Source organism: Equus asinus, chromosome 5 (genome assembly GCF_041296235.1).
Source record: "Equus asinus isolate D_3611 breed Donkey chromosome 5, EquAss-T2T_v2, whole genome shotgun sequence".
Classification (NCBI taxonomy): Eukaryota; Metazoa; Chordata; class Mammalia; order Perissodactyla; family Equidae; genus Equus; species Equus asinus.
Window position 1 is genome coordinate 52,000,345 of NC_091794.1, and position 12,758 is coordinate 52,013,102.

Below are 12,758 nucleotides of genomic sequence, written 5' to 3' on the forward strand. Positions count from 1 at the left end.
ATTCTCATCGCATATGAAACACTGGCGTTTACAAGAAGCGTATCGTGGAGTAAAATATATTCCCCAAAGTTTTAACGTTTGAGATAGATAACTAATGTTACTTTGGTAAAAGAATGACTTAAAGATGAGTCATAAGAAACGATGCCCTCGTTCTACCAAGAAACAACTGCCCAGAACAAGGGGTGGCCAGCTTTGCAGAGCTCTTCATTGAGCTCCGGTGCGGGGGCGCGGGTGTGTGTCTGTGTGTGTGTGTGAGTGTGTGTGTGTGTGTGTGTGTGTGTGAGGGCGGTGTGGGTGTGTGGGTGTGTGAGGGTGTGGTGCGGGAAGGAGCCTGGGGCTGTTCCTTCCTGGTACCTGATGCCCCAGAGTGGGCTGTGAGTAGTCACACCTATCCCCTTGCGCGTTCTCAGGGACCACTGACCACATCCAAATCTCAGTAGTGACACGGCATCGCTTTGCCGTCCTCTGTGGAATCGCTCAAGTCAGTCCACACTCAAGAGGAGGGGATTACAGCAGGCGGTCTAGACCAGGAAGTCCTGATCCCAGGTGGCCAGTGACGGGAGAAGGAGAAGACCCCAGCACTTCAATGCCTTGCCCAGAATCCCAGATGAGGAAGAAGGCGGCGCCAGGGAGGAAGCCAGCTCTGCGTCCTCAAGGCTGGGGCTCTGGCTGCACACAGGCATTCCCAGGGGCCTCTGGAGAAGGCTGTGTTGGTGGAAGTGCCTACAGATCTGGAGATGGCATGGGGGTGAGGGGGAGTATTCGGCAGTGTACACGGGCATTTGGTCAGTTCTTGTTTGAGGAGGAGCCCAGGTCCGGGGCACCCTTGATTGTAGCCCTGCCCACATCACACCCACGGTGGAGGCAGTGGCGGCCACTTTTCTGCTGAGCTCAGGCCTATGCAGTCCTGAATTGAATCTCTCACTGGAACATTGGGAAACTGAGGCCCCTAGAGGGGTATGGAATGGCCCTCGACAGGGTGAGTCCCGTGGGTAAGTGTGTGTTCTGACCTTCTAGGGCAAGACTGGGACCCCACGCGGAGGCTTGGCTTCTGAAACTAGGAACCATGAGATCTTGAGAAGCTCTTGCCAATCCCTCCCTTTTGTGGGAGCTGTTTTCTTCTTGGCCTCCACAACCTGAGCACACAACACGCGGACGCACACAAACACACACACACGCACACACGCGCATGCACACACACACACACACACACACATTGACCTTGGATGCAAGGATGGACTCTAGGGTGGGATCCGAAGAGAAGCAGACACAGGGCAAGTGGCAAGAGGAAGAAACACGAGGTGGGAGGCATTGCCTGCAGGTGACACACGCCTCCAGTTTGAGAGGTATTGTCCTCTAAGGTAGGACACACGCCAGAGGACATGTCTAGCAAGTCCACGCTCCAGTCCTCCCCAGTGTGCAGACAGGAGGCCGACAGGCCCTGAGAGACACAACGGCTTATGCAGGATCCAGAAGAGGTAAGGAAGAGGACTTGTTTCTGCGTCAGTCTCAAAGCTGGGACCTCGGCCGCACCCAGACCCTCTAGGGAGCCTGTGAGACGGGTGTGTTGGTGTTCCTGGGTACGCGTACGACGTCGCATGGAGAAGGGGGGTGAGCAAGGCCATGGCCAGAGGACTGTTTGCATGGGTGGTATCTGAGGGGGGCACTCAGGTAAGGGCACTGCAGGAAATGAGGTCACTTCCTTGACAACAGACCCCAACAGACTTGGAACCCCCGCAACTAGGCAGCCACGTGCGCAAAGCCAGCTCACTTGGCTGGAGACTCTTGATAGAGAACCATGTTCTCCTGCTTTCTCCCGCCTGACCAGGGCTCTGGTTCCCAGAAAGCCCGGAGGGAGAACCTTTTGAGACGTTGTGGACGCTGGCTCAGCTCCCACGCCCCCCACCGCTGGACCTTTGGCAGGAGGTCCTCTCAGGTAACATGAGGAAGCCTAGAGCAGCCCAATCGAGGCCAGACCAGCTCCCCGAGCCCTCCCAGGGCAGCCCTCATCCCGTCTCCTCGTGAGTGTGGGGGCCAGAGGGACATGTGGGCAGGATCTGCCCTTGGCCGCAGAAGGTTGGTGGGCTGGCAGTAACCTGCTTTTCCCGTCACGTTCCCAAGCCAGGACAGGGCTGGCGGGACTGAAAGGGGACCCCTAAGCTGCCTCCTCATTCCAGGCCCTCAGGCTGCCGTGTGTTTCCCTCCTCGCTGGAGGTCTGTGTGGACCGTGGGGCGGGGTATGTGTGTCCAGAGTGGAGAGAGTCACAGAGGTGTGAGAGCCAGCCAAGACAGCCAGTCGGGTCTCTGAGGCTTGCCGCCTGGCTGCCGGGCACTGTCTTTCCAGAGCGTCACTCAGGAGATGGGCCAGCAGCTGAGCAACGACGCCCTCGACTCCACCACCCTGCAGGAAGGGAAGGTGCCCCACGCTGCCAAGCGAGGCCAGGGCCGGCTCAGGGTGAGTGCGGGTGCTGGGGAGACCCAAGCCCCAGGGCCCCAAGACAGCACTGAGGACCCCAGGTCTTCGAAGGCCCTGAGACAGCCCCGGGGCTCCTGCCTGGAGCCCTGCTCCCCAAGGAATCTGAATCCCCATCTCTTCCCCCGACCTTCCCCTGCGGGCCCAGCCCCCGTCTTGGCCAGAGGAGACGGCCCTGTCCACAGAGGTGCAGCAGAGCAGAGACATTTCTAGCCCATCAGCTCACGGGCGTTCAAGAGTCCTTTTGCGTTCTGTAGAGATTTTCCTGTTTGAACTCCCATCCTCACGTGTCCATGTGGCCTGGCAATCCTTCCCCACCTTCTCCCAGTCGGACGCAGCATCCTGATGGATAGGCATGCTTTTTGCCCAAAAGGACATGGGGCTCACAGTGTTCTTTCTGGTCCTCTGCCTTTGCCGTCCAGAGGAACACGTCCACGTGGCCTCTCGAGGTCAGGGCATCGGGCCTCAGCAGGCCGCCCAACTTTCCAGAAGGGAGACCCATTAGCCCAGTGACTCAGCCCTTCACTGAACCCGCACCTTCTGTTGCCATTTCCACAGCACCGCCCTGATCACCCTGCCTGTCCTCCCGTCCTCATCCCTCCCAGCCCACGAAAAGCCTCTGTGTTCTCCTGTCTAGAATGGGCAGTTGGTCAGCCACCCCAGGGTTGATGCTCTTCATCCAGGGAAGGGCTGTCACTCCTCTGCCAGCACCAAAGACCTAGGAGACCAAGAGGTTTAATCCTTCTGCACCTCACATCCTACTTGGAATCCCGAGAATTCTTCCCTGCCCTGGGCAATGATGCCCACTTCTGGCCACAAGTCACCGCGGGCTTGGGCATTCGGTCCGACCTCCAGTCCCCGGCACTCCTGGGGCCCGCGGTGCGGCCTCTGATGGCAAGCGGCCCCTCTGTCTGACCCCAGGCTGAAAATCCATCCCGAGCGAAGAGCAAAGCGTCCCGCCTGGTGTGGACCGTCCAGGCTGGAACGCGGCAGAAGCGAGTGGAGCACCTGGTGCCCGCCTTCCTGGAGGGCGACACCGCCTACGTCCACAGCTTCCTGTGCACTTATAGAGGTTTTGCCACCACACGACAGGTGCTGGAGCTGCTGTTTCAAAGGTGAGTGCCGTGCCCCTCCGCAGCACTGTGGGCATTCAGCCACCTACTAGCTGTGAGGCTGGGGATGTCACGGCACCTCCCCGAGCCTCGGTTTGCTCCTTGCAAGGCGGGCTGAAGAGAGGATCAGCCTCCAGGGGAGATTGTAGGGACTCAAGCAGGTGCTGCCTGCAAAGGCTTCTCGAGAAGCCTAACCCTCTGGGAGGGTCGACTGGAGCGGAGGGGCTGTGGTTGTGCTCATTGAGGATATTCCTCTTGCCTATGGCGAAGCCTCCGCCTCGTCCCTCAGCGTGCCCGTGGCCTTCACTGAGCTGTTGTCTTCCCTTTGGAAAAGGAGATGGGAGAGCTCTTCTAGGTCTCTGACCTGGGTGAAGCCAGAGCAGCGATCCCTGGGCTGAGCCGAGGCCCCCGACCCACTCAAGCAGGAGGGAGGGGCCGGTTGGAGCTCCTTCCTTCATCACGCACACACAGAGGGCCCCACTAGGTGCAGAAAGTTTTCTAGGCACTGACCAGAATCCCGTGCACAGAGCAGGCGACAGCCATGCCCTCCAGGGCTCCATTCTCCTTGGGAGTCAGACAGCGCCGCTAGGCTTCTCACGCAGGCCTGATCCACAGTCCAGTGCATGCGACGTCCTCCTGTGTCTTCTAGATACGGTTGTGTCCTTGCCTATGGCGATGAGGACGGCGGACCCCTAGACCAACTCAAAAAGTGAGTGGGCTTTGGAATCCCTAGGAGGGCGCCCAGCGTCCACACTTGGAGGGCAGTTGCCTGCAGCGTCCCGCTCACTCATCTGCTAGAACCTCCCCAGCGGGTGCTCAGCTCCTGCTCAGGGGGCTCAGGGAGTGCTCCGGGGCCACATAAGCCCCTCGCTGGTCGAGATACGGGGCAGGGGAGCATGACCCTCATGGGACACCTGGTGAATCAGGCAGCACGTAGGCCCAGGAGGGAAAGTTGGAGGCAAGAGGAGGGCCCTGGGAAGCATGGGCGGGAGACAATGTCCGTTGTTCCCTCACTGGTCAGATGTTCTGGGAGCACCTCCTGTGTGCCAGGGAGGGCAATGCAAAGAGGAGACTGCACCGCTCGCTGCCCTCACGCAGCTGACGTTCCAGTGGGCAGTGGGCAGAGAGATGCTCCAAGCAGTGTGTCAGGCTTCCCTGAGGCCTAGGAGAGGTGACGCCACCACGGCACAGGGCTCCCCCTTCCAAAGGCGTTTTCCTAGCCCCTCCTTGGTGCCCTGGCCTACCTCTGCCAAGACTGCCAGATTGGAGGTGGCCGCCAAGTAGGACTGGCCCCTGGACAGCCAGGAGCGGGAGGCCCAGGAGCCCAGGCCCGCACAGGGATGCCCGGGAGGCCAGCGTGCAAGGAAAGGACCCTTCTCTGACTCTGCTGCCCACCTGTCCGTCCTCAGGGCCATCTCCTTCATTCTGGGCGCCTGGCTCCGATGGTACCCTGAGGATTTTATCCAGCCCCCAGATGTTCCCAGCCTGGAACTGCTCTTGGCCTACATTGGTCTCAATATGCCCGGCTCGGAGCTGGAGCACCGCGCCCGCGTTCTTCTTTCCCAGCTGGAGCACCCTGAGCACACTGAGGCCAAGACTGAGGGTGAGGAGGACTCGGGTGTGTGACGTGGGCGTGTGCAGAGGGGATGGCGCTGCGCCCCCCGGAGCAGAGTGTCCAGAGGCTGGGGTTCGGCTGGGAGCAAGGGGCGGCGGGCTCAGATCACTCTTGCCAGGGACTCGAGTCTGGGAAGACTTTCGGGGGCGTGGTGCTTGGACTGAGACTGCTTGATTGGCGGCAGAGGGTCCCTTTCTTTGGAATGACTTGGGCGGGCAGTCATGTTGGTGGCGTTTTCTCTTCTTCCATCTCCAGCTGCAGCTCCACCGAAAGATGCGGAAGCCCCTGAAGATCCGGCACCATCTCTCCCTCTCGTGCCCAGCCCAGCTCAGAGCCGCACAGGCATCTTCCGAGCCACAGCCGGCTCAAGACCTTCAGCAAGCACTTGCAGCATCCCAGCCACTACCCTCAGCTCCTGAGCTGCAGCCCCAGAGAATCCTCGCCTTCCCCTAGCCATGGCGTGGGTTTTAAAGTTTTGTTTTCGGCTTTTCTTTACTTAACCTTTCCCTGTATTTTATCTCGTCAGTTCAATAAAGTTTAGTTCTTGGGTTCTTTTCAATTGTTCGCTGAAGTGGCGTGAAGCAGACTCACAATGTCACACCAACGTCATCCGCATCTAGTACCCGCCCATTTTTGTCCAAGAGAAACCCTGTCCCTGGGAAGCAGTCAGTCTCCCTTCCTCCCACCGCAAGTCCCCGGTAGCCACTGAGTTTCCTTCTGTCGGACTCCGTGCGTTTCCCTCCTCCGGAGTTTGCATGGAAGTGCCAGCCTTCCAGAGGTGGCCTCCTGTGCCTGGCTGGGTCTGGTCTGAGGTGAGCGACTCCGGATGTTTGAAATTGAGATAGCGGTTTTCATTAAGAAGAAAAATCCCCCGGAGATCAAAGATTCTGTCTCAAAGAGGATGCCCCGCTATTCCCTCTTTTCACTTCCTGGGGATGGGGACCCATTGGAGGTGTGACACCAGAGCTGGAAACAGCGAGGGAAATGTCGGGGCCAGGGAGACCCCTTTCAAATCTTTCGCTTTCCTGGATGGGCCACGGTAACGTTTTCAAAATGGGCAAATTTTAAAAATATTCTCATCGCATATGAAACACTGGCGTTTACAAGAAGCGTATCGTGGAGTAAAATATATTCCCCAAAGTTTTAACGTTTGAGATAGATAACTAATGTTACTTTGGTAAAAGAATGACTTAAAGATGAGTCATAAGAAACGATGCCCTCGTTCTACCAAGAAACAACTGCCCAGAACAAGGGGTGGTCAGCTTTGCAGAGCTCTTCATTGAGCTCCGGTGCGGGGGCGTGTGTGTGTGTGTGTGTGTGTGTGAGTGTGTGTGTGTGTGTGTGTGTGTGTGTGTGTGAGGGCGGTGTGGGTGTGTGGGTGTTTGAGGGTGTGGTGCGGGAAGGAGCCTGGGGCTGTTCCTTCCTGGTACCTGATGCCCCAGAGTGGGCTGTGAGTAGTCACACCTATCCCCTTGCGCGTTCTCAGGGACCACTGACCACATCCAAATCTCAGTAGTGACACGGCATCGCTTTGCCGTCCTCTGTGGAATCGCTCAAGTCAGTCCACACTCAAGAGGAGGGGATTACAGCAGGCGGTCTAGACCAGGAAGTCCTGATCCCAGGTGGCCAGTGACGGGAGAAGGAGAAGACCCCAGCACTTCAATGCCTTGCCCAGAATCCCAGATGAGGAAGAAGGCGGCGCCAGGGAGGAAGCCAGCTCTGCGTCCTCAAGGCTGGGGCTCTGGCTGCACACAGGCATTCCCAGGGGCCTCTGGAGAAGGCTGTGTTGGTGGAAGTGCCTACAGATCTGGAGATGGCATGGGGGTGAGGGGGAGTATTCGGCAGTGTACACGGGCATTTGGTCAGTTCTTGTTTGAGGAGGAGCCCAGGTCCGGGGCACCCTTGATTGTAGCCCTGCCCACATCACACCCACGGTGGAGGCAGTGGCGGCCACTTTTCTGCTGAGCTCAGGCCTATGCAGTCCTGAATTGAATCTCTCACTGGAACATTGGGAAACTGAGGCCCCTAGAGGGGTATGGAATGGCCCTCGACAGGGTGAGTCCCGTGGGTAAGTGTGTGTTCTGACCTTCTAGGGCAAGACTGGGACCCCACGCGGAGGCTTGGCTTCTGAAACTAGGAACCATGAGATCTTGAGAAGCTCTTGCCAATCCCTCCCTTTTGTGGGAGCTGTTTTCTTCTTGGCCTCCACAACCTGAGCACACAACACGCGGACGCACACAAACACACACACACACGCACACACGCGCATGCACACACACACACACACACACACATTGACCTTGGATGCAAGGATGGACTCTAGGGTGGGATCCGAAGAGAAGCAGACACAGGGCAAGTGGCAAGAGGAAGAAACACGAGGTGGGAGGCATTGCCTGCAGGTGACACACGCCTCCAGTTTGAGAGGTATTGTCCTCTAAGGTAGGACACACGCCAGAGGACATGTCTAGCAAGTCCACGCTCCAGTCCTCCCCAGTGTGCAGACAGGAGGCCGACAGGCCCTGAGAGACACAACGGCTTATGCAGGATCCAGAAGAGGTAAGGAAGAGGACTTGTTTCTGCGTCAGTCTCAAAGCTGGGACCTCGGCCGCACCCAGACCCTCTAGGGAGCCTGTGAGACGGGTGTGTTGGTGTTCCTGGGTACGCGTACGACGTCGCATGGAGAAGGGGGGTGAGCAAGGCCATGGCCAGAGGACTGTTTGCATGGGTGGTATCTGAGGGGGGCACTCAGGTAAGGGCACTGCAGGAAATGAGGTCACTTCCTTGACAACAGACCCCAACAGACTTGGAACCCCCGCAACTAGGCAGCCACGTGCGCAAAGCCAGCTCACTTGGCTGGAGACTCTTGATAGAGAACCATGTTCTCCTGCTTTCTCCCGCCTGACCAGGGCTCTGGTTCCCAGAAAGCCCGGAGGGAGAACCTTTTGAGACGTTGTGGACGCTGGCTCAGCTCCCACGCCCCCCACCGCTGGACCTTTGGCAGGAGGTCCTCTCAGGTAACATGAGGAAGCCTAGAGCAGCCCAATCGAGGCCAGACCAGCTCCCCGAGCCCTCCCAGGGCAGCCCTCATCCCGTCTCCTCGTGAGTGTGGGGGCCAGAGGGACATGTGGGCAGGATCTGCCCTTGGCCGCAGAAGGTTGGTGGGCTGGCAGTAACCTGCTTTTCCCGTCACGTTCCCAAGCCAGGACAGGGCTGGCGGGACTGAAAGGGGACCCCTAAGCTGCCTCCTCATTCCAGGCCCTCAGGCTGCCGTGTGTTTCCCTCCTCGCTGGAGGTCTGTGTGGACCGTGGGGCGGGGTATGTGTGTCCAGAGTGGAGAGAGTCACAGAGGTGTGAGAGCCAGCCAAGACAGCCAGTCGGGTCTCTGAGGCTTGCCGCCTGGCTGCCGGGCACTGTCTTTCCAGAGCGTCACTCAGGAGATGGGCCAGCAGCTGAGCAACGACGCCCTCGACTCCACCACCCTGCAGGAAGGGAAGGTGCCCCACGCTGCCAAGCGAGGCCAGGGCCGGCTCAGGGTGAGTGCGGGTGCTGGGGAGACCCAAGCCCCAGGGCCCCAAGACAGCACTGAGGACCCCAGGTCTTCGAAGGCCCTGAGACAGCCCCGGGGCTCCTGCCTGGAGCCCTGCTCCCCAAGGAATCTGAATCCCCATCTCTTCCCCCGACCTTCCCCTGCGGGCCCAGCCCCCGTCTTGGCCAGAGGAGACGGCCCTGTCCACAGAGGTGCAGCAGAGCAGAGACATTTCTAGCCCATCAGCTCACGGGCGTTCAAGAGTCCTTTTGCGTTCTGTAGAGATTTTCCTGTTTGAACTCCCATCCTCACGTGTCCATGTGGCCTGGCAATCCTTCCCCACCTTCTCCCAGTCGGACGCAGCATCCTGATGGATAGGCATGCTTTTTGCCCAAAAGGACATGGGGCTCACAGTGTTCTTTCTGGTCCTCTGCCTTTGCCGTCCAGAGGAACACGTCCACGTGGCCTCTCGAGGTCAGGGCATCGGGCCTCAGCAGGCCGCCCAACTTTCCAGAAGGGAGACCCATTAGCCCAGTGACTCAGCCCTTCACTGAACCCGCACCTTCTGTTGCCATTTCCACAGCACCGCCCTGATCACCCTGCCTGTCCTCCCGTCCTCATCCCTCCCAGCCCACGAAAAGCCTCTGTGTTCTCCTGTCTAGAATGGGCAGTTGGTCAGCCACCCCAGGGTTGATGCTCTTCATCCAGGGAAGGGCTGTCACTCCTCTGCCAGCACCAAAGACCTAGGAGACCAAGAGGTTTAATCCTTCTGCACCTCACATCCTACTTGGAATCCCGAGAATTCTTCCCTGCCCTGGGCAATGATGCCCACTTCTGGCCACAAGTCACCGCGGGCTTGGGCATTCGGTCCGACCTCCAGTCCCCGGCACTCCTGGGGCCCGCGGTGCGGCCTCTGATGGCAAGCGGCCCCTCTGTCTGACCCCAGGCTGAAAATCCATCCCGAGCGAAGAGCAAAGCGTCCCGCCTGGTGTGGACCGTCCAGGCTGGAACGCGGCAGAAGCGAGTGGAGCACCTGGTGCCCGCCTTCCTGGAGGGCGACACCGCCTACGTCCACAGCTTCCTGTGCACTTATAGAGGTTTTGCCACCACACGACAGGTGCTGGAGCTGCTGTTTCAAAGGTGAGTGCCGTGCCCCTCCGCAGCACTGTGGGCATTCAGCCACCTACTAGCTGTGAGGCTGGGGATGTCACGGCACCTCCCCGAGCCTCGGTTTGCTCCTTGCAAGGCGGGCTGAAGAGAGGATCAGCCTCCAGGGGAGATTGTAGGCACTCAAGCAGGTGCTGCCTGCAAAGGCTTCTCGAGAAGCCTAACCCTCTGGGAGGGTCGACTGGAGCGGAGGGGCTGTGGTTGTGCTCATTGAGGATATTCCTCTTGCCTATGGCGAAGCCTCCGCCTCGTCCCTCAGCGTGCCCGTGGCCTTCACTGAGCTGTTGTCTTCCCTTTGGAAAAGGAGATGGGAGAGCTCTTCTAGGTCTCTGACCTGGGTGAAGCCAGAGCAGCGATCCCTGGGCTGAGCCGAGGCCCCCGACCCACTCAAGCAGGAGGGAGGGGCCGGTTGGAGCTCCTTCCTTCATCACGCACACACAGAGGGCCCCACTAGGTGCAGAAAGTTTTCTAGGCACTGACCAGAATCCCGTGCACAGAGCAGGCGACAGCCATGCCCTCCAGGGCTCCATTCTCCTTGGGAGTCAGACAGCGCCGCTAGGCTTCTCACGCAGGCCTGATCCACAGTCCAGTGCATGCGACGTCCTCCTGTGTCTTCTAGATACGGTTGTGTCCTTGCCTATGGCGATGAGGACGGCGGACCCCTAGACCAACTCAAAAAGTGAGTGGGCTTTGGAATCCCTAGGAGGGCGCCCAGCGTCCACACTTGGAGGGCAGTTGCCTGCAGCGTCCCGCTCACTCATCTGCTAGAACCTCCCCAGCGGGTGCTCAGCTCCTGCTCAGGGGGCTCAGGGAGTGCTCCGGGGCCACATAAGCCCCTCCCTGGTCGAGATACGGGGCAGGGGAGCATGACCCTCATGGGACACCTGGCGAATCAGGCAGCACGTAGGCCCAGGAGGGAAAGTTGGAGGCAAGAGGAGGGCCCTGGGAAGCATGGGCGGGAGACAATGTCCGTTGTTCCCTCACTGGTCAGATGTTCTGGGAGCACCTCCTGTGTGCCAGGGAGGGCAATGCAAAGAGGAGACTGCACCGCTCGCTGCCCTCACGCAGCTGACGTTCCAGTGGGCAGTGGGCAGAGAGATGCTCCAAGCAGTGTGTCAGGCTTCCCTGAGGCCTAGGAGAGGTGACGCCACCACGGCACAGGGCTCCCCCTTCCAAAGGCGTTTTCCTAGCCCCTCCTTGGTGCCCTGGCCTACCTCTGCCAAGACTGCCAGATTGGAGGTGGCCGCCAAGTAGGACTGGCCCCTGGACAGCCAGGAGCGGGAGGCCCAGGAGCCCAGGCCCGCACAGGGATGCCCGGGAGGCCAGCGTGCAAGGAAAGGACCCTTCTCTGACTCTGCTGCCCACCTGTCCGTCCTCAGGGCCATCTCCTTCATTCTGGGCGCCTGGCTCCGATGGTACCCTGAGGATTTTATCCAGCCCCCAGATGTTCCCAGCCTGGAACTGCTCTTGGCCTACATTGGTCTCAATATGCCCGGCTCGGAGCTGGAGCACCGCGCCCGCGTTCTTCTTTCCCAGCTGGAGCACCCTGAGCACACTGAGGCCAAGACTGAGGGTGAGGAGGACTCGGGTGTGTGACGTGGGCGTGTGCAGAGGGGATGGCGCTGCGCCCCCCGGAGCAGAGTGTCCAGAGGCTGGGGTTCGGCTGGGAGCAAGGGGCGGCGGGCTCAGATCACTCTTGCCAGGGACTCGAGTCTGGGAAGACTTTCGGGGGCGTGGTGCTTGGACTGAGACTGCTTGATTGGCGGCAGAGGGTCCCTTTCTTTGGAATGACTTGGGCGGGCAGTCATGTTGGTGGCGTTTTCTCTTCTTCCATCTCCAGCTGCAGCTCCACCGAAAGATGCGGAAGCCCCTGAAGATCCGGCACCATCTCTCCCTCTCGTGCCCAGCCCAGCTCAGAGCCGCACAGGCATCTTCCTAGCCACAGCCGGCTCAAGACCTTCAGCAAGCACTTGCAGCATCCCAGCCACTACCCTCAGCTCCTGAGCTGCAGCCCCAGAGAATCCTCGCCTTCCCCTAGCCATGGCGTGGGTTTTAAAGTTTTGTTTTCGGCTTTTCTTTACTTAACCTTTCCCTGTATTTTATCTCGTCAGTTCAATAAAGTTTAGTTCTTGGGTTCTTTTCAATTGTTCGCTGAAGTGGCGTGAAGCAGACTCACAATGTCACACCAACGTCATCCGCATCTAGTACCCGCCCATTTTTGTCCAAGAGAAACCCTGTCCCTGGGAAGCAGTCAGTCTCCCTTCCTCCCACCGCAAGTCCCCGGTAGCCACTGAGTTTCCTTCTGTCGGACTCCGTGCGTTTCCCTCCTCCGGAGTTTGCATGGAAGTGCCAGCCTTTCAGAGGTGGCCTCCTGTGCCTGGCTGGGTCTGGTCTGAGGTGAGCGACTCCGGATGTTTGAAATTGAGATAGCGGTTTTCATTAAGAAGAAAAATCCCCCGGAGATCAAAGATTCTGTCTCAAAGAGGATGCCCCGCTATTCCCTCTTTTCACTTCCTGGGGATGGGGACCCATTGGAGGTGTGACACCAGAGCTGGAAACAGCGAGGGAAATGTCGGGGCCAGGGAGACCCCTTTCAAATCTTTCGCTTTCCTGGATGGGCCACGGTAACGTTTTCAAAATGGGCAAATTTTAAAAATATTCTCATCGCGTATGAAACACTGGCGTTTACAAGAAGCGTATCGTGGAGTAAAATATATTCCCCAAAGTTTTAACGTTTGAGATAGATAACTAATGTTACTTTGGTAAAAGAATGACTTAAAGATGAGTCATAAGAAACGATGCCCTCGTTCTACCAAGAAACAACTGCCCAGAACAAGGGGTGGCCAGCTTTGCAGAGCTCTTCAT

The 12,758-nt window shown here is 58.7% G+C and overlaps 2 protein-coding genes across 2 annotated transcripts in view; both read left to right on the forward strand.

The window, feature by feature from the left end:
• Positions 1–12,758, forward strand: part of WDR49 (WD repeat domain 49) — a 523,215-nt gene that overhangs the window by 204,565 nt on the left and 305,892 nt on the right.
• Positions 1,938–5,757, forward strand: LOC139045426 (ral guanine nucleotide dissociation stimulator-like). The gene is made up of 4 exons (XM_070511446.1): positions 1,938–2,455; positions 3,395–3,588; positions 4,995–5,188; positions 5,456–5,757. Exons 1-4 carry the CDS (start codon positions 2,360–2,362, stop codon positions 5,617–5,619), a joined length of 648 nt encoding a protein of 215 aa, XP_070367547.1. The 5' UTR covers positions 1,938–2,359; the 3' UTR covers positions 5,620–5,757.

Bases quoted from the DNA above. Each gene is read 5' to 3' on its own strand.
- LOC139045426 (XM_070511446.1), top strand. From the start codon at position 2,360: ATGGGCCAGCAGCTGAGCAACGACGCCCTCGACTCCACCACCCTGCAG. The intron at 2,456-3,394 runs GTGAGTGCGGGT...GTCTGACCCCAG, and splicing joins GAGGCCAGGGCCGGCTCAGG to GCTGAAAATCCATCCCGAGC. The intron at 5,189-5,455 runs GTGAGGAGGACT...TTCCATCTCCAG, and splicing joins CACTGAGGCCAAGACTGAGG to CTGCAGCTCCACCGAAAGAT.